The sequence below is a fragment of the Thamnophis elegans genome, chromosome 1 (genome assembly GCF_009769535.1).
Source record: "Thamnophis elegans isolate rThaEle1 chromosome 1, rThaEle1.pri, whole genome shotgun sequence".
Classification (NCBI taxonomy): Eukaryota; Metazoa; Chordata; class Lepidosauria; order Squamata; family Colubridae; genus Thamnophis; species Thamnophis elegans.
In genome coordinates this window covers 108765231-108786571 of record NC_045541.1, presented here as the reverse complement: position 1 = coordinate 108786571, position 21341 = coordinate 108765231, and the positions used below count along the sequence as shown (strand labels likewise).

General features: G+C 42.2%; 1 protein-coding gene across 1 annotated transcript; it reads right to left on the bottom strand.

Moving 5' to 3' along the window:
* Positions 1 to 1355: 1355 nt before the first annotated feature.
* Positions 1356 to 19610, bottom strand: MDK (midkine). The gene is made up of 5 exons (XM_032233037.1): positions 19227 to 19610; positions 4925 to 5004; positions 3991 to 4152; positions 3298 to 3459; positions 1356 to 2333 (listed from the first exon to the last, which is right to left on the bottom strand). The coding sequence occupies exons 2-5, from the start codon at positions 5001 to 5003 to the stop codon at positions 2308 to 2310; spliced, it is 429 nt and encodes a 142-aa protein (XP_032088928.1). The 5' UTR covers position 5004; positions 19227 to 19610; the 3' UTR covers positions 1356 to 2307.
* Positions 19611 to 21341: the final 1731 nt, after the last annotated feature.

Sequence of the window (21341 nt, the reverse complement as noted above, 5' to 3'; positions counted from 1 at the left end):
GTCTTTGTAGAGGTGTGAGACCTTTGTGGCTACCTGCTCTGGAAAAGTGGCAACTATGTGGATTTCAACATCATCTTACTCTAGATGCTCTCCTTAACCTACCTAAAATGATTGTTTTTAATACAAATAGTCCTTAGGTTATGACCGCTTATTTAACAACTGCTCAAAGTTATGGGAATGCTGAACAAGGGAAAGTTGCACCCATTAGTCCTTAGATCAGTCCTTGATGTTGCCCCCATTACAGTATCCATGCGGTCATGTGATCACAATTCAGGTGCTTGGCAACCAGCTTGCAATTACAATTGTTGCAGCATTCTGGGATCATGTCAATGCCAGCTTCTCACAAGCAAAGTCAATGGGGAAGCCAACAGGAGGTTGCAAGTTGCTTCCATATAACCCCCCAATTCCCATGGCTTTTTTGTCCCAAGGAGTCTCTGAGCACAGAGATCTCACTGTATAGTTCCCGCTGCCTATATTCCATGGCAACCCAGTGACCCCCCACCCATTTACAACCCACTGACAACCCCCCACCCATTTACAACCCCCCACCCATTTACAACCCAGTGCCCACCCACTGACACCTGCACATCCACCTGTTCTCTGTAGTGCCTGCCCACACCCCATTGTGCCAGCAAACAGCAACACCTCTTCCCCCTTCTACCATCATGAGGTCCTTACTTAATGACCCACAAAATCCTTGCTAACTGACAACAGGGACTGCTGAAACTGTTATTGCTGAGTGATGTGATCATGAACAACACTCTTTATGACTGCATTACTTAGCCATAAAAATTCCGGCCCCAATTGCCATCATAACCCAAGGACTATCTATATTGATAAGTATACCTCACTCGATGTGCTTACAAAAAAAAAAAAAAAGAAAATTTGAGTAGACAAGGTCCTTCTTAAGCCACGGTGGGGCAATGGTTAGAGTGCAGTACTTCAGTCTACTTCTGCTGGCTGCCAGCTGCCTGCAATTTGGCAATTCAGATCTTACCAGGCTCAAGGTTGATTCAGCCTTCTATCCTTGCGAGGTGGATAAAATGAGACCCAGATTGTTGCGGGCGATAGGCTGACTCTGTAAACAGCTCAGAGAGGGCTGTAAAGCACTGTGAAGTGGTATATGAATCTGAGTGCTAAGTGCTTCTGTCCCTCCAGCCAAGGTCTGTCAGGTAGTTTCTGGGGTGTTCAGTGTTGACAGGTTTAGACAGACTTTCCTTCGGTGATACTGAACAATGCCTCTATAGCCACCCACACAACTACACCCACCGTTTTCTATCTGCTGCTACTTTTGTACACAGCCAGTCCTTCCCTTGTTCAAACAGGACCGAAAGAGGAAACAGACTCTTTTTGTAAAAAGATCTTTATTGGAAAAAGGGGGGGAAACTGTGAAAAGCAGAGGGCTTACCCAGCACCAGTAAAGGAAAGGCCACAGCATCCCAGCAGGAGGACAGACAAAGGGGACTGAGACAGGGAACCAGTTTCATTGGCTCTGAGGGATCCTTTCCTGATGCCAAAAGGAAGGCAAGGAGTGCCTTGTGGGCAGAGAGAGGAAGCAAGCACAGCTCATAGAGGTTAACTGGCTGTGCTGCTCCTCAGTTGGGAAGGCTGCCTATCAAGAAACATACGTGCATTAGAGATGGGTAAGGGGAAGGTGTGCGCATGCCAGGAAGTAGGCACTTCTTCTGTGGGAAAGGGAGTGCAAAGCGATACCAAAGAGGCTTGTCTTTTCCTACAGTGCCTCTTTTAGAGAGGTAAGGCAGATAAGATTCCTCATCCCATTTCTACTGTAATTTCTCTCACATCCTCTCTCATTCCCTGAAAGGGCTTCCTTGGGCGCCTTAAAGGAAGGTTTGGTTTATGACCGGATGAAGCTACATGGACCAACCACAGGCATTGCTAAGATTGCGAGAGACTGCAAAAAAAGCCTTGGACAAATAACCCCAGAGGTGGAAAGCTTTAGCAAGACCCTGTTGCAATAGGCCCATTTCCAAACATTGTGCTGCATTCAGGGAAGCAAACCAGAGCGAAGGATACTGGGGACACACAGAGAGGGCAAGAGGTAGAAGAGGTTAAGGGAAAGGCAAGCAACACCTCCTTTAGGAAAGGGTGAGCTTGCTCACTATAAAACTAATGATTAGAAATGGTATTTATTGCAGTTAAAGATAAGGCTGTGCAGGCTGGAGAATAATGGGATTTGGCAAAGTATTGCCAAGCTGGGAGGGGCCAAGCTGCAGCTTCAAGTGGCGTGTGTCCAAGTGGGTTCAGGCACCATGCCCTGAAGACGGTGGAGCTGTATCCATCATACTAGTCTTTCCCCTTTCCTTTCCTGGCTGTTTGAAACAATTAAGGAGGAAGAACATTAGCACAACGTATTACACAAAGACTATATTCCTGCCACACACCAACCCATGATTTGCACAACAATCAGATATTGAATAAAACATACTTTGCTGGATCTGTCCAACACAAGAAGCCATAAATAATAATTTCAAGCTATCCAGACAAGGGTCACATAATTTACACCAAAACCAAAGAAACCATAATTTATTTGTGTTAATATTACGGCAACATCTGCTTTTCCAACATTGTCAACTTGACTACAGATCACCTGACCCACTCTGGCTATCCTGGCATGTAAATAAGGCCATGCTTATTTTTGAGCTCCCGCATTCCCAATCTCTGTGGGAGAAAGTTAAGATATTTGGATTCCTTTCCCGTAACATTTTACCCCATTGCTGCCCACTAGATATGGAGAAACAACCACTACCAGAATGCTAGTTAGGAATTCTGGGCATTGGAACAGGTTTAGTGATGCTGCTTGCCTTATCTTTTCCAGATCTCACTATGTCCCCCCAGGAGGCCCTACAGAGAGAAGAAATGAGGATTGTGAGTATCCTCAAGCCCTTTGGGCACAACATGGGCTCATCCATAGTGCTTTCTCAACAACAATGGTCATACTAGTTTGCCTATGACTATTGTGCACTCTCCTTAAGTATTCATTATACTTAAGGTCCCTGGCCAAGTTTGTTTAGAATGTATTTTGAAGAGCTATTCTGTAGCTCTTCAAAATACATTGTAAGCAAACTTGGCCGGGCACCTTTATGGATATTAATAAAAGTGCAAAACAGACCAAAGTCTTTTTGGGCAGAAGGAACCCTAAGAAATTAGAAGAACTCTGCCTGGTAACCAGGATAGTCATCCATGAATTCCTAGCCTTCTAAACGCTCTATTTCTATTCTTGTATCACCTAGCAGCATGCAAAATAAAGCAATGGTCTTCTACAAATAGACTGACCTTTGGATTTTGACTTGGTCTTGGGAGAGCAGGGCTTAGTCACTTGAATAGTTTCCTGGCACTCGGCATTGTAAAGAGCTTTCTTCAGAGTACCTGAACGGGCCTTCAGACCTGTTTCAGGGTCACAGCCACCCCAGTTCTCAAACTTGTACTTGCAATCAGCTAGGTGGGGTAAGTAAGAACAGTTAGATACAACACAACAACTTGACTTCCCCTCACCATCAGTTTTTCTAAAATAAGAAACAACCCAGATGCCCAGGAAATGAGCAGACATTTCACAAACTCATCAACCACTGCCATCCACCGCGGAGCTATCAGGACGGCTTGGCTAATGTGACAAAGGGAAGCTTTTTATACTCTTAAATGGTAAAAGAACCGCAGCTGCCAGAAATTACAAATAATTTCTTTCTGAAAAGACCAGTTGGCCTGAGAAGCCAGAGAATATGATTAAAATGCTTTTAATATGAAAGCATAACAAGAAGCGATGGAAGAAGCCAATAATTATCAGAGCCAACCTAGGCAAACGGATATTGCATAGAAGTAAGCAATGGGCCGACATACAATGCAGGTATTAATTGTTTGGGTTGATCCTCTCACATTTAAACTTGAAATCTACTTGGCTGGCTTCCTGAGGCTCTGATAAGATTGTTGCATCATTCCCTGAGTCTTCCCCTAAACCAGATGAATGCTTACCTCCAAACTCCTTCTTCCAGTTGCATGGAATCTTGCATTTGAGCTTCTTGGTCTCGTCATGACATGTTCCATCGCGGAAGCCCACACCACAGTCCTTGCTGTTGGGGATACATGGGCCCCAGCGCCATTCCTCACAATCGGAACCATTTTTCTTGACCTTGTCTGCACAAAAAACAGGCAGTCATTTCAGACTCACAAGAATTAGCCTTCTCTTTTCTTATAATATACGGGGATCCGGTGGCTCAGTAGCTAAGATGCTGAGCTTGTCAATCAGAAAGGTTGGCAGTTCAGTGGTTCGAATCCCTAGCACCGCATAACAGAGTGAGCTCCCGTTTACGTGACCCAGCTTCTGCCAACCTAGCAGTTCAAAAGCACGTAAAAAAATGCAAGTAGAAAAATAGGAACCACCTTTGGTGGGAAAGTAACAATGTTCCGTGCGCCTTTGGCGTTTAGTCATGCCGGCCACATGACCACAGAGGCATCTTCGGACAGCGCTGGCTCTTCAACTTTGAAACGCAGATGAGTACGCCCCCTAGAGTCGGGAACGATTAGCACATATGTGCGAGGGGAACCTTTACCTTTCTTATAATCTATTCTGAACCATTAAAAAGCAGCCTGTCTTTCTTTACTTAAAATAGGACGGAGGACTCTTGGGCCTTCAAATTAGTACCAACTCTACTGACTGCTTGGCTGCCGTTTTTGGGGAATCCTTTGCAGTTGCCTTCTTGCTAGGACTGAGCGCAAATGAGTCCAAAGGCACCTAGTTCTTGCCTATGGCAGAACTAGAACTTACCATCTCCTGGTTATTAGTCTAGTACCCAGAAGAAAAATGTTGCCTTCTATACTTTTTAGTCCACTTCTGAAAGCCCCACTGAAAGATTATCTTCTGAAAATAGCCAACTTTAAATAGGGACCTATCAACACTGACACTCACCCTTCTTATTCTTGCCTGCTTCTGAAGATACAGCCAGAAGAATAAAAACCAGAAGGAGAAAGAGTCCACGGGCCTGCATTCTGTAAGAGGAAAAACACTGAAATCACTCTTGGCACAAATATATATATATTCTAATCCCAAGGAAAGAACTTGTAAAATGGGGGGATGTGACAAAGGGGAGGGATAGGATTTTCTGCTGACGAGGTTCCTGAGCCTTGCGTAGCCTGGAATGTAAACATGCAACAGGTTAAGCTCCCTTCATCACTTCATTGCCACAGCAGGAAACACATCAAATGCTACAAATCAGTAATCCAAGCTGTAATTAAATTAAGAGAAAAAGGACTTATTAAAAAACAAAAACAGAAAAACCTGCCATTTCAAGTTCATCCAATTTCCTTAAGGCTCTGATTTGCTAGTGAATTCTTAGCCTTTTAAACCTTGCACTGGGATAATCTATTTAGCTTTTTTCTTTCAAGGGAACAGAAGCAGATGCTTAAGATGAGAGAAGTTTCTTTCTCAAAATAAACAAAGAAAATACCTCTAGTGAAACATCACCACTTTTTGCATACATTTGCATAATTTCTAAAAACCAATTTATGCAGATGACTAATTATGTTCTCTCCTTTGATATGTAGTGCAGATGGTATTATTGGTAAATAATGGGGAATTTTAATTTCTAATGATAAATATTAGCTGTTGGTGATTCTTTATATATTTCTTTAGGAGGTTTTTTGGCAACAATATGTAAGTTTTTTTTTTATTACACTCCTTTGTACTTGTCTTATTTTAATCTAGCCTAAAAGGGTAAAATGTCCTCCAGCTTGATCCTGGTGATTGTATCCATACAGTTTTCTTAGCAGTATTTGCCACTCTCTCCTCTGGAATATTTTTGTCTTCCTAGTCCAGTCTACAATTTGAATTTCCAAGTAGTCACCTAATCCAAGTACGGCCGTCCTGTCTTAACTTTTTCAAGATCAGCCAAGGTCAATTAGATGCTGCCATCTGCTGTAGATATTAATTTACATAGATTTCCTCAAAATCCTGTAGAATCAGTTACCTATTTGCAATATGTGCCTCTGACTTTAGTAGACAAAGCTGAAGTCCATTAAGTACAGAAATTAAATTTATTCTTACTAATCATGTTATCCTAGTATGTACTCAAACTAGTTCTTATTATAAGTCGCTGCAAAAGACAGTAGTAAATTCCTGGTTGAGCTATCTGCTTACATCACAATGCTTTTAGTTATTACCATATTTTTCAGAGTATAAAACGCACTCCCACCCCTAAAAGTGGGGGAAAATGTCTGTGTGTCTTATACAGTGAATGCTGCTGAAGCCCCGCCCACCCACCACCTTTTGCATTTTTGGCTTCCACACGCTCCGTTTTAGACCCATTCCATGTTGCAGGACCACAGCACATCGCCACCTCTGCGCATCACATTTTCGGCCTCCGCATACCTCGTTTTTGGCCTCCATGCATCGTGCTTTTAGCTTGTTCCAGGTGGTGGGATCAGCAGTGGCGGTGATCCCCACTGCCCAGATTGGGCCAAAAAGGCGACGCGCATCGGCCAAAAATGCAACATGCGGAGGCAGTGATGGGCTGTGGTGATCCCTGCAGCCTGGAACAGCTGATTGGCGGTATTCCTGGAGGCCGATCCGCCAACCAGCTGCTCATGCTGAATCAGGCTGCGATAACGTGCTGAAGCTGACCAGGCTGTTTGCTGCAAGGATGCTAGCCAGATGAATACCAATGGATGCTGGTAGGCAGAGGCAGAATTTGTTTTCTTGTTTTCCTCCTCTAAAGCTAATGTGCGTCTTATAATCCGAAAAATACAGTAGTTTCTTATCTCCTGCCCTTGCTTTCTGTTTTGCTCAGTTAGGCTTCCTTTTGGATATGTTTGTCCTAGGGAAGCCTCACAAGACACTACACCTTCACACACCATTCTTAGGGAGGCACCTGTCAATGGAAACACCTTTCACAAAGACAAGTCTTAAAGATCCGGGTAAGGAACTTTCCAATGCAGCTTCCCAAGCAGAGGACAGAAACCAGATAAGGTTCATATCCTCAATTTCCAAATAGCATCCCCTCTCTGGCCCTCCTAGATTTTAAATGTGGCTCAACCAAGTGGAAAACTGGAAAAAACAAACCTGCCAAAGGGATTTATGCTGCCCCTACTTTTGGAAAGCTGGGTGGGGTCTGGTAGCTGGCCATAGCGAGGCCCTTCTCCCCACTCCTCTCCATGGCTGCTACTGTCCCCTGATTTCCCCCAGTGTCTCTTTTATCTAGCGCTCAGCAGGCCACCTCGTCTCTGCCAAAGCTCCTGAGGCTGGGGAGATCTCTGCTGCCATGGAGCCTTTATGTATCTCCAAAAGAATCCAGAGTGGGAAAAGAAACCCTGACAGGCAGTTTTGAGAATTAAAACAGAAGATTAAAAATAAAAGCTCATCACAATCAGATCTCGTGGGGAGCTTTAGAAGGCAGGCTGCTCCCCCTGCTGGTTCACTTATTATCAGCCTATTACCATATCCCAACAAAGAGTCTATGGAAACAAGCGTCGCACCAAATTGTGTATGTGCACGCACATCCCACGGAAAAGAGGAATGGCACACATAGACAAAGCTATGGTGCACAAGCTGCTTTTGCTCCATCACCGTTACTTTGTATTTTTCTTCCAAGTCCTCCATTGCTTATTTCAGCCAACAGGATTTAGCCATTCTTCTTTTAACAGGTTTATAAACTTCCCACATACATGGAACTCCACAATGGTGATTCAATTTATGGGTGCAGATATAATTCTTATCTGCCCAGGACAGCCAGCAACAGCCAACAGCAGATCGAAGAATAAAATACAGTAAAATGTTTCAGTTACCACACAAATAGAAAATGTGAGGATAAATCAGGAAACAAAACTCTTTGTTTAGTTGCACAGAAGTTGTAACAGCCAAGGCATTCTTTCCCATGGGTTTTCAGTGGTATGGCAGGAGCATGAAAATGACCAATATATGACGTGAAACCTTTTAATTTGCCTCCTGAATGCAGAAACATGGCCATTAAGGTTTTGCTTGATTAAGCCAATTACAGTAACTATGCAGTCCTTTGCTACAAATCTGGTTATTTCAATTCCAGATTCAGAGGCTCCAATGTGGTAAAAAATAACCACCGAAAAAAGAGGGCAACACTCTGTGTCAAATCAAGTTTTCAAGTTCTCCACTTAGTATTTTAATTATAAAATACAAACTCCATGAATAAGCAAAAAGCAAGGTAGAAATAAAACAATGAATAATATGCACAACAGCATCTTTCTGCTTATTCGCTTCAAGCGCTGTTAGAATAAAGGCTATTATGACAAACTGAGTGAATGCTTTCTGAGCTCAGCTTTCCCGGGGCTTGTGTCCTCCGGCAACACAGCTGGGAGATGAAGAGGGCAACCCAGGAACATCTGGAGAGCACCAGATGGGGGCTGCAGCTCTAGCCCACATGAGCAAGAGGGGTGAATTGTGTTGTTCTTAAAATAACATACCCAATTCAGTTGTTTACCTGACATATACAATTGCTAAATCCAGAGTACTGAATACATGCTAATTATGAAACTGACTTCAGGCAAGGGTTAAATAGTGGGCCTGGCCAAGAGGTTTGATAGCTTTTCTTGAAACTCTATCCAAACTTCTGGTAAGGTGATGAGAAGGATCAGGGCTTTCTTGGCCAGGCCCACCATTTATTTATTTATTGCATCAGGTTACTTCATGTTTCCTCTTAAGGCTCCCAACTCCTCTAGAGGTCTATCCAGTAAGATGAAGGATCTAACCAGCACATGTCTTTCATTATATGCGCTCACGGGATATTTAATCGGTGTTCCTCCCCATCCCAAGCAATGAAGTGGAGAGAGTGGGGAAGGGTAGAAAGTAGGGGATAGTGGACCCTAAATGGCATTTCAGACAAAGTAAGTTGGAAGTGTGTTCGCAGCCCTGCTGGAGAGAGTCTTTGGCCCCCGTTTCTACCATTGGTGAGGCTGGGCTGAAGCCTGCTGTGCTCAGTGGAGGGGAAAGAGAGGTGGCTGAAAAGGAAAGAAAGACACAATCAGCACTTTTGCTCCTTCCTCAACAATCTCCAGCCCCCACTCCCAGGCAGGCCCTGCAGAGAGCAGGTCACCTCATTACTGAGGCTCCACTGGCTGCACCTGATGCTGAGAAGTTGTCAGATTCCCTCTGAATTGACCTGTCACAGAGAATTACACAGGCTGAAGGCAGACACCCCACCCCCTCCCATTCAGCTTTCAGCCGAGAAACATCCCCTGAGGGAGAGCAAAGTGCCTGTTAGGACACAGCCCAGGCAAACTCTCTTCAAAGCCCCCTTCAAGCAAGGGCAGCAGATCAGCCTCAAGAGCAGCCGGGATCTGAACTCGGCTCTGATTGCAAGGTCCAACAATAGACACGCCAGAGGCTGGGCCTGCTGACTTCTTTCTTAGATGCAACAAGCCATGAAAGGCTATGGTCCAGGGAGCTTACAAGGCACTGAACAAGCTGGCCTCATTGTTTCCTCTGGATACCAGCCCTTCTTTTTTAAAAAAGAGGTGTGACCTCTTAGCCCCAGGGCCACATCCAGCTAAACAAAGGCTTGGACTGCCCATAGCCTTTCCAAATGTTGTTTTCCAATGGTGACCTTTATTCCTGAATAACACAAGGAGTAATTCAACCCACAAAAATCACCCTCGATCTGCTCTAACTCAGTGTTTCTCAACCTTGGCAACTACTTGAAGATGTCTGGACTTCAACTCCCAGAATTCCCCAGCCAGCATTCTGGGAGTTGAAGTCCAGACATCTTCAAGTGGTTACCAAGGTTGAGAAACACTGCTCTAGCTCCATGAATTTTGTCACTAATGCTGGGTGCCCCTAAACACCACATGCTCTACATAGAGTTTGTCTTCTGGTATATATTTCCTTCGAGAGAAATGTTGAAATCCTGCAAAAAAAACAAAAAAAAAACAAAACAAAAAAAACCCCTGGCAAACATAGTAAGTCTCAGAGAATGTATTATCTGGATTGTTCAATTGGAGGAACACTCCCTTTTGACCAGCTCTCACATTAGTTTTGCAATACAGGTATGACTGTGCTTCTGAACAGGGGTATCTTTGGTGGAGGGAGAGGGTTTGGTTTTTTTTTTTTTTTTAAAGCATGACTGGTCCTAAGAGCTGCAACCACCATTTTAATGTTTTCAACACTCTCTGAAGATGCCCTGATTCTATGCATCATGTCTGCATCATTCTGGTTTGGTACTGGGGAACAAAAGGTAGAAATAATTTTTCCTTTCTATTGCATCCATAGCAGCAAGCCTATTGTCTGAAATAATTCCACATTTTGCCTGATTTATACTTTCTTCCATTTTTCAGGAGCTCCTAGAGCAACTTCATCAAACATGTGGCAAAACCTAAGGGTTCCCCCCCCTAAAATGGCAGCACCATATTTCCCCCCACAAGAAGATATTCATCTCTCCATAGTTGTTTTTGTTAAAATAATTCTCACTATGGAAAATTATTGGAAAATTGCTTTTCCAGGTTCTCCACATAAAGGAGTTTGATGCCCTATGTGGGGTTCTTCCCCCCCCCCCCACAACACAGGGTGGGGTGGGGGAAACAAGGAAGGAGTAAAATAATCATCTAAAAGGAAACTGTACCTCTGTCCTTGATTTGGAATGTTTTAACTAGTTGTCCCAAGGTCAAACAAGAAAATTCATGAGATGCCATCTTTTCTTTAGCTTGTTAAAAACCTTGGGCAGTTGATATATGCTTTTCCTCCTGCATAAAAGCTTATTCTGACTGTGATGACAACATAATTTACCACAAGCAGGGAAACATTAACTGTTTATTTCCAGTTAATCTTTCATCACTCAATTTCCCCATACCTTTGCTAGTAAGGAACAAAAATGGAATTCTGGGTTTCCATTTCTGACACACTTACTTTGGCATCACAATACCATCTTCTATTAAAGGCAAAATTTCTTAAAACCAAACTGAGGAAAATTGTTTAATGTCCATAGGATGATTAGCCTTGGATCAGGATAAATCTTGGCTTATTTTGCCAATTTTAATGGGCATTCTATTCAAATTATTTAGTATGGATAAGGAGGAACTATGTCTGAATACAAATCATACTAACGTATTGAAACTGATTAACGAGCAGAGGAGAACATAAGTGATTAATGCTACATGTTCATAGTATCATAGTTTATTAAGATTTTAACAAATATCTGAACCTGGCTTATATTTTAAATGATAGTAAACCCAGCCAGCACCACCATGGATACAATTAGTTTTATAGCATCATCTTGATTTTATCATCTTCCCATTACCATCTGACTCTTGCTTATTAAATATTTCAATGGTGGTTCACTGGCTTAGGATACTGTGCTTTCTTGAACTCCTATTTCTGGAAACAAGAAATACCGCAACCTGAATCTTTTTTTAACCATGTCAAAATCCAGAAAAGAACCACTGTTCTTTCTCCCATATTCTCCATGAACATACTTAGCCTTACATGACTTTTATTTCTGCCTGCAAAAAAACCATTCTCTCCAGATTCAGCAATGGTCTCTTCTGCTTCATTAATTATTTCGGATACAAGATTGATCTCCCAGCTATATAAAAACAGAATGCAGTATATTTAATGATAAACAAAACAAATCTAAGTAATATGTAAATGTACATGCTAGGTGGCAGATAAAATCATGAAAGGAAAATAAATTTTATTTTACTTATTTATGGGATTTGTCTACTGCCTGAAACCAGACTTAAGGCAAGACCAACTTATTTGAACTAAGCTATTAACTGTAGAAGGTGTGCTAAAGATAAGCATATTATGGGCAGAGAAGTACAGGAATTCAGTTATTTTGCAGAGAGGAATGATTGCCCTAGGTGATCTTTTAAAAGCACTCTTTTCATGCCAGAATGTTGAAATTCATTGTGCATCCTTCAAATGCAGGATATCAGGTCAAGGGTCGTTTCTTCTGAAACTTTTGGGGATGTGACAACAGGTTCACATTACCTTTACTGTTCTAATTGATCAAACTGGCAACAAATTCAAGATAACATTCTCTACATTATATTTCAATACTTTTAAATAAAGAATGGACTCAAGGTACTATCAATTCATCAGAAGTGAAGAGAAAGAGAAAAGAAACATCAATAATCAGAATCATAAGAAATTATAGCTTTTTTCTTAAAATATTACTGAGCTTACATTCACAAATTTCACCTTGTGTTCAGTGAGAGGAAATAGGGTACGGATACAAAAAACAATTTCTATCCTTTATAGTTTCACTTTTAGAGGCAAGGTTTTTTTTCTTCTTTATTTCTCTAATTATTACAATAAAATTATCTATTTGCAAACCAGGAAATAAAATTAAAATATTGGCAGTTATTCTGACACATTCTGAAATATGAAACTATATACAGATCAATGCAGTCAAATAAAATCATTTGAGACTATTAATATTAACAAAAATCTAATGTATTGGCTATCACCCATTTTCTTTTCCTTCAAAGCTTACTATTTTTTTAAATAAAAAGTGTCCTTGGGATTACCCTTTTCCAAATGACTCAATATTTTCCTTCATCAAACTTTTAATATAATTACATCTTAGAGCATACTTAATTCCTACTAGCTTTTCAGCTTTACTTGCTGAGATGAAGCTGAAAGTTGAGACATACTTTGGCAACATTTAGGATTGCCAAAGATGTGAGTAACCCTGGACTTCGTCCACAGAAAACCTTCGAGTGATGTTGGAATGGGGTTGCAAGTGCCAAGCACAATAACAAAGCGCTTAGCTTGGACTTTCTCTGCCCAGTCAGGTTTGGCAAGCAAGATCTGCTCCAGGTGCTACTTCAAACACAACTATAGTTACTCCACCATGTCTTCTTAATCAGATGAATTCTTAGGCATGCAATGAATTCTTTTATATGGGCTCTATAGACTTTGGCTGCAAATCTTGTATTAAATTAATAAATTCACTTCTGACTAAATCATCACAGATCTGGACTGCAAATCTAGAGAGTAAAGTTTTATTTAAAGTCCTTTGAGCCAACAGGCATGTCTTCTTGACAAGTGTTTAATTGAGGTGATTAATTTCCACCAACATTATGAGAGATCATCAGCAATACATTCTTGGAGAACATAGGTTCTTCACTGCTTGCAAAACCATACAGCCTACATACTGAAAAAATTAATATCAGATTTAGAAATTGGTGGGAAGAAAAGACACCATCCTTCTTAATGGGGCACCATTGCTGATCTCAAAGAAAGACATTTGCAGGAAGTTGAATCTCTCTTAACTTTCCCAAAAATGGAGATTTTTTTTCAATCAGTTCCAATAAATCACCTGTTCGAATTTTAGTATTTATTTACTCAGTACACTTGCTTACTATTGAACCTGGATCGATGTGTGTTGTTGACTCAGTCTTCCATCCTTCCGAGGTTGGTAAAATGAAGGACTCAAGATTGTTGGAGGCAATATGCTGACATTATACTGCTCAGAAGTGTTATAAAGCACTGTGGAGGGTATGTAAATCTAGGTGCTACTGCTATTGTAGAATCACTTGTATACTTTGATGAACCATTTTTCTGAATGGCTGGCTGGTGGTAGCTGGTGGTATATGTGAAGAAGCAGAGACTGAAACACAAACATATTTTTGGTCTAGGCAGCTGGCTGTCAGAAAATGCAGGAAGGTTGCTGGAGACCATGGATCACAGTTTGAGAATCATTGCTTTAGGGTATGTGCATTTCTACTCCCAGAATTCTAATAGTTTGCCCAAAACAGCTAGGAATTTGGGGAGTCCCAACACATTCTGAAGATACTAGATTGCAGAAGGTTGATCTACAAACATGTAAAAAATATAAACCTGAAAAGTAAGCTGTTAAGTACATTTTAGGTATGCTTTATTTATCATCAGTCTAGATTAAACATGGTGGCTTTTAAGGACTAGTATGACTATGAAGTGAAACCTTTAATATCCCAAACTAACACATTAATCCTGCTTTTGAGACTTGTGTGCACATTTGAATTTTGGAAACATGATGCGAAGCTCAAACAAAATGGCTGCAGAACAAACTCATTATTTCAGGAGGTTCTGCCATCAGGGGCATATTCAGCAAGGTTATAAATGCTGCTTTATTAGAAAAGATCCCTGTAATGCTTCTAGGACATTCTGTAGAAACTGTCTAATTTAGCTCTTTTTGGACAGGTTTAGGCTTTGGGCTTAAGTCACATACCACATACATCTTTAGAAATAAAGAGAACGCTGGAAACCTTATGCCACACAGCAGGCTAAAAAAAAATTAAACTACCCCGTTATTTAAAATATACAGTTTTTTACTGGAGCTCCAGATTCCCCCTCTCCCCCACTCTGCGACTAAGGAATCGACATATCCAACTGGAAGTACAGCAACTGTTATTGTGCCAACACCTGCAGCTATCATTTGATTACTTATTTATGCTATTGTTCTTTCCCAGTTCACTAACATGTGAAACTATTGTTTTTACCATAGAGTAAAACTACAAAGACAGTTTGATGACATGTATTTAATACAACTTCTTATTAGAGAGTCTATGTTTTACCAAGTGTTCTATTTGGTAGATCTATATTTCTAGTTTTTTTTTTTAAAGGAAACTTGTAAGTGTAACATTTATCCATTCTCCCCCCCCCACACACACACAAAAAAATCCAATTTACCATGAACATATAGCAAAATGATAGGAAAGAAAAACAAAATCCAGATTCTGTTGATCCAGTGTGGGGGAAAAGAACAATTCATTTCCACACTATATATCACTCACTTTACCTTCTCTTGTATTCAGATATATTGACATAATATTTTAGAAACAACAAATACTTTGGAGACTTTTCTAAATTAGGGGACATATCAGATTTGTTGAGTATCTTTTAACAATTTGGAATAAAAACAGGCAAACTCCAGGACAATTTTCTTTAAATATATGGGTGTACACTTGGCAGCTACAGGGAATCTAAAGCATAGGTGTTTTCCTTAATTATCCAGGCTTCTTTGGGACATTTTTTTCTCCTCCATTTTGAGAACAACTGCATCTTTCCCCCCAGTCCTGTCTTACCTGTTTCTCTTTCTGTGGTCTCCTCAATTCTGGCTCCCACCCCTTCCAATCATAGCTACTCCTTCTCTTTAGTGAAACACATGCAAAATTGCCCATTTTCCCCATTCTTTGCTTGCAGCCTTCTCAAATTTCTGGAGCCCAGAACAACTCAATAATATGCAGTATTCTTCCACTTTCCCACTCCCTCCTTTTCCCCTGGAGGTCTCTGGAGATGCTTCAGAGTCTGCCTTTTCTACCACTTCCTCCTACCATTCTTTCTTTTCAGCCCTTTCCTTTTTTTTCACCTCTGTTCTTTCAAAGATATACAATCATTCAAAATAAGGCCCTGTCGGCCACCTCAAATCTGCTCTAGTCTGTGCAGTCACCAGGAATTAAGCTCTATTTGAGAGTTTCTCCTTTTTATATAGTAATAGTTGGGTTGCAGTGATCTCACAAAGCTAAATCCTCATAAATTATTTCACTACCATCAAATTAATTTCTACTAGCCTGCAAAAGGAGAGAGCTGGAAATTTGGAAATGCATCCAATGGAAGTTAACAGGACTTGCTTCTAAAGACACACAGCTTTGCATTTTTCTTAGAAAACGGCAACAAACTTTGCTGCATCTACAACTAAACTTTCCACCATATGTGCTCATTCCTTCCAATTACCATGCCACACATAAAACTTGGCATCCAACAGCTTCTGCATGGCTCTCTGATAAGCTGAACCAACACTCTCCACATGAATTCAGTAAATTAGCCACTGCCATTTCAAAACACCCCACAAGACAATCAAAACTCCAGATAGCATACAAGGAGAGAAAATGTATGGATTATGCAATGAAAATAAAATAGGTTATGCTCTATTTCTGACACACAGATCTGAAGAAAAAATAATTATTACTTCAGAATGAGCCTTCAAAGTTAATTGGGTTTATTAGCAGGCCTCCTCAACCTGGCTGAGAATACTGGGAACTGCTGTACCAAGCCAACACCATCTGGGGTAGGCAGGATTGGAGAAGGCCTTGATAGGGTATCATGACTGGATTGCTCAGACCCATCCTTTTAATCAGTGGGGATATTGCTTAGACACATACCCAGGAAATTTATATGATGGAATATTTTCTGATGTATCTATTTATTAACCAACTTTTTTGGGGGGGAGCAAAAGTGACTCTGGGTGGCATATAACAATCAGATGAAGCCACAGATATAACAACCATGGTATAAAAATCTATGTTAAGAAATAAACAAGATAAAAAGCAAATATACATATCCCTAGGCCAGGGGTCCCCAAACTTGGCAACTTGAAGACTTGTGGCTGACTGGAGAATTCTGGGAGTTGAAGTCCACAAGTCTTCAAGCTGCCAAGTTTGAAAACCTCTGCTCTAGGCGAAGAGAAATGAAAATGGCCACCTTGATGGAGCAATCTAAGTATATCTCCAGTTCCCTGGGAGCCCTAGGCTTGGTAATGTAACCAAGTCTTGAGGGCCTTCCGGAATGTCAAAAGGGATGGTGCTAATCTAATTTTGTACTTTCATTTCCTCCACACACAATCAGAGGCAAGCGGAACCCTGAAAGTGTACATTATCAAAGAACAGTCTGGGGAAGTACATGAAAGCATATTATTAAGCTATGATTTCAAAGGTAGGTGAGGCAAAAGATAAAACAACCAAATATCTCAATACTATCATGGTTTGTAAAAATGGCACGCCTTCCCTTGCCCGTGTTAATTAACATAAGCTTAGGTAAGGACCTGAAGTTAAGCAAGCTCTGATCAGGTCCACTAGGGCAGTGGTTTCCCAACTTGGCCAGCTGGCTGGAGAATTCTGGGAATTGAAGTCCACAAGTCTTAAAGTTGCCAAGTTTGGGAACTACTGCACTAGGGCATGATAGTCACCCTCTTTCTTTTCCATAATAACAACAACAAACACCATTTGGGTATGTTTGTGGGACAAAGATGTGAAGATACTTCCTTCCTGGAACTTGTCATGGGGTGAAATACATGTAACTCACATTCTTCTTTACATTGAAAATGGTACAATAATTTGTGAATAGAGATGCAGCCCAGCTAAAAAAGGACTTTCTTCCAAAATGTTTGCATTCTCAAGTTCTAGCAGTCCCGTGGTGAGAAAATTACACCAAAATGACAACACGTTCATAATAAAAGTTAAGATGCAAATCCCATGTTTCCTAATTGCTTTCTGTTTGATTTAAGTACATGAATTAGATTTGTACTCTGATATCACAAAACACATATTGTCACTTGTCTCCCCTGTTCCTTTGTGAGCATCCCACTTCTTGCAAAGGATTATACCTAATATCTATGCTTATTGCTGACTGGAAATCTTTATGGACGTCTTGTGTGAAAAGTGATTATGGTTTTAATAACTAATAGGAGAGATTATAAAAATAAATAGGTATTAACCATAGAATAAGAGGTAAACTCATGATTGTGCTTATAAACTGCTGTAAAGAAGATTAAAAACTATTTTCTTTTACTTTTTCTCCTTCCTTGCACATTTGGCTTTCGCTTTGATTTTTTTCTTATTTTATATTATGTTGTATTAGTTTTTATCTTCCTTTAAAAAATCATTAATAAAAATTATACTAAAAAAGTTACCAGGATCACCCCTCCCCCTCCCATATACATACGCCACTCTCCACTCTTTAGTACCATTTACAGCATTAGCCCAAATAATTACAGAAGAATTCAGATGTAGTACTTCAGAAGTGGATGTAAAAGGCACTTAACACAGATTTAAACACAAAGCTTTAAAATCCATTCACAGTCATGGCTCTTAAAGACCAGGTCTGTCAAGAGCTATTCATCTCAAAGGCTCATTTTTTATCTCTGAGTGGGGGTAGCAAGTACCAATTGTAGGGGAACAATGTTGGCAAAGGTACATATCATTTCTTGTTAAGGAATGGACTGGTCACTGGAAGAAACAAAATGCTAGCGCTAAGGCCATGCTCAAACCTGCGGCTGGGTGTAGGATGAGGGCGAAGAGGTTTGTCCTGCGAGCTTGTGGGTTGGTTTCTGAATGTGAAATTTTCAGCAGAATTTAGGGGCTAACTCGACTTGAAGATGTACCTAGCCTGGTAACGAAATGTTGGAAACAACCCAGAAGTTTGGAAAATGGAACCTCAGCTTCATTTTAGGGTCTGTGCAAGCACCCCCCTTTAGCCATAGGTCTTTCTGATTAACTAGTTGTGAATCCCCAAGGAAACGATGTTCCTGGTGGCTCAAGCCAAGTTGGTGCAGCGGAAAAAAGTGACCAATAGGAAAACATATCAGGAAACACACAAAACACACACACACACAAACAGAGGGCTAGTGAACAATGACTCAACTGGAACAGCAAATGGATGTTTATTCCAACCCTTTTCTCAGCCCTCTCCCACACAGCAGATTTTTTTAGATGGTAGTGGATGCTTTAGTTAGGCCGATCCGGGACCTCCTGCAGCTCCGTCCAGGTTGCTTCTGAGAGAGTCTTCAAATACCCACGCAACGAAAGCTCCTGCCGGGAAACACGTTTTGGCCCGCAAAAAAAGTTGCACACCCACGCGCCACTACACCCCCACACCCATAAACTCTAACGGAAGGCCAGGGGAACAAACCAAATCAAAACCCGAGGACAGGACGGGAAAAAACAATCGCGGGGTGATTCGGCGTCGAAATCCAACAGGTCGCCCTCCCTCCCCCTCCTTCGCTCAGTCAGGCGCGCCCGCCCTCCACCTTCGCTCCCAGGAAGGGACTTCCCGGCTAAGGGGAGCATCATCTGCCGCAGAGACTGTCGGCGGGAGCCAAGAGAAACTTGGGGGGGGGGGGGAAGAAAGGCGCACCACCCTTCAACTTCGTGGCCCCACCCGGACCTCCATCCAGCACAGCTCATCCCTCTTTTGAGAGCCTGGAATTGAAGCCGAGTCGGACCTTCGTCCGGGGGTGAAGTTTCGGGAACCCTTGAAATGTGGCGCCAACAGAACGAAAACGCAACCCCCGGCCTGCGCTTTGAGGGGGGGGGGTCTGGGGACGGGAGGGCGGGGGTAGGTGCGGGAGAGGGCGCTGCTCTTTTCACGGAACGAAGGCTCGGAGCCGCCTCCTGCCTCCTTTTTTCCCCTTTTGCCCCCCCCCCCCCTCTCCCCTCTCCCCTCCCCGGCCAACTCGAAGTTTTGCGCGCGGGAACTCCCCCGCCGAACTTGCCTGGCTGGCTGTGTGGATGGATGGATGGGATGCTTGAGGGCTGAAGTGGCGCGCGGTCCTTGGTCGGTCTCTCCGCGGAAGGATGCCTCGTGCTTCCCGGCCGCTCGGCTGGCTCCGCTTCACCGCCTGCCCTGCTATCTTGCTCCCTTATCTCCCTTCTCCTTTCCCTTTGTGTCTTCCAAACTAGTTTCAGCTGGTCACATGTGGACACCAACCTTGCCTGGCGCAGCGGCGGCCTCTGACGTCACGCCCAGCTGACAACAAAAGGTGGGTTTTTTGGGGGGAGGGGGAGCCCAAAGTTACCGCCGAGGCTCCGCCTCCCTCGTGGAGACACTCCGGAGACAAAAGGGGAGAAGTGGCCGGAGGGCGAGCCGAAGCTGGGTCCGGTCGCTGAAGAGCCTCCCCCCACAACCCCCAAGTTATGACCCGACCTCAATTCCCGCCCTGCCATCTCTTTCTTTTCCTCGTGTGGTAACGCAGCGTGACAATTCCCGAGAGTCTGGAAATTGTCCCCCGGGGCTTCTTCCGGCAGACCCTAAAAGTTTGCTCTGTATATTTTTTTTCTCTCTCCCAAAATGTGATGTCTAGTTTAGCTGTTCGGTATCTTTGGAACGTTTTTGTCTTCTTTACCGTCTGAAGAATGCAGGAAGCTGCGAACACCCGCACCGAGAAATGTTTTCCTTGGCTTCTTTTTCTTTTTCGAAATGACCTGCCGAAAAGTTTTGTACAACTTTTTCTTTTAAATGAAGAGGGGAAGTTGGTTGTTCCATAAGGTTGAAGAACTGCGATTGTTAATTCATTTGCTTTAGTGATACTGTACCAAACGTGCTTTCTGCGTAAAACCTTAATATATGCTTGATTTAAAATGCCTCTTCCCCGATTTCCCTTCGCAGAAAAGTAGAAACCAGATGTGGAAGACTGCTTAGATGGCAGCTAAGAGTTTTAAGTATCTTTTTGCTGCCATCTAAGAAATATCTGGATTTTTGCACTCCAGATCTGGTAATCCTAGCAAAACAGCCTAGAGGAGCCTAGGTACAAATAGTAGAAAAGTTGCCAAGAAGCCTCTTCACATCTGATTTACTAGCTCTCCCTTTTAGGGAGGAATTTGCATCTTACTTTGGCAATTCATGGAAAATCTCCAAATGTATGAAAGTTCTTCCATAGAATAACATAGAACAACAGAGGTGGAAGGGTTAGGTTTAAGGTTGTAGGTAATCTACTCCAACCCCCTGCTCAAGCAGGATACCCTATTTCTGACAGATAGCTGTTCAGTGTCTTCTTGAATGCTTCCAGTAATGAAGCTGTAGGAAGTTATCACCCAGCCCTCTCCCAGAAAAATGAAATATCCTAGGAAATATTGAAAAGGCAGAAAATTTCCCTGGATATGAAAAGGAGAAACGTTTTAAAAGAGAAACTTCCTGCAGCTTCCTGTAACCCCCCCCCCTTTTTTTGTCAATGGGCCATTAAGAAGGGCCAAGCTAGGCCCTTTACATAATAAAGAGTTCTCCACTTCAGCTCCAGGGGGATGAGAGTAAGGCATGATAATATTGGCCCTTTACCCAACTCACCACATGGCATCTGAGAACTCAACCAAACCTGGGTTCAAAACGCAACCTAGAGAGTTGCCCCTGCGTGGCCCCATGGGAGTCTGACAACCAATCAGAATACAAGCTCAAGATCAAAGGCCAGAGAGGGCATAAAACCAGGGACTCAGCATCTCAGCCCTTCCCTTCTCTTTTCACCAACATTGAAGCATGTGATCACCTTTTCTGTTCAGGGCTCAAGCCATGTGGTCCTGTCCACCAATAAACCATCTTTCCAAGCAGCCTCCATGTCTCCAGTGTCTTTTCCCCACTTGGAGCCGAACCCAGAAGGACATTCTTTCATCAGAGCTCTCATCACTTCTGAAGGCAAGCTGTTCCATTGGTTGGTGGTTCTTTTTTTTTGTAATTGAATTGAATGAATTGTAATTTAAGTGATCTTATTACTTCTGTGGTGTTGTAAGCAAAACCTTGAGCCTGATGTGAACTACATTCCTCCATTATGATGTCCATGTATGGATTATTCTTGAGATTATAAAACTGTACAACAATTTACATTCCGGCATCTACATGT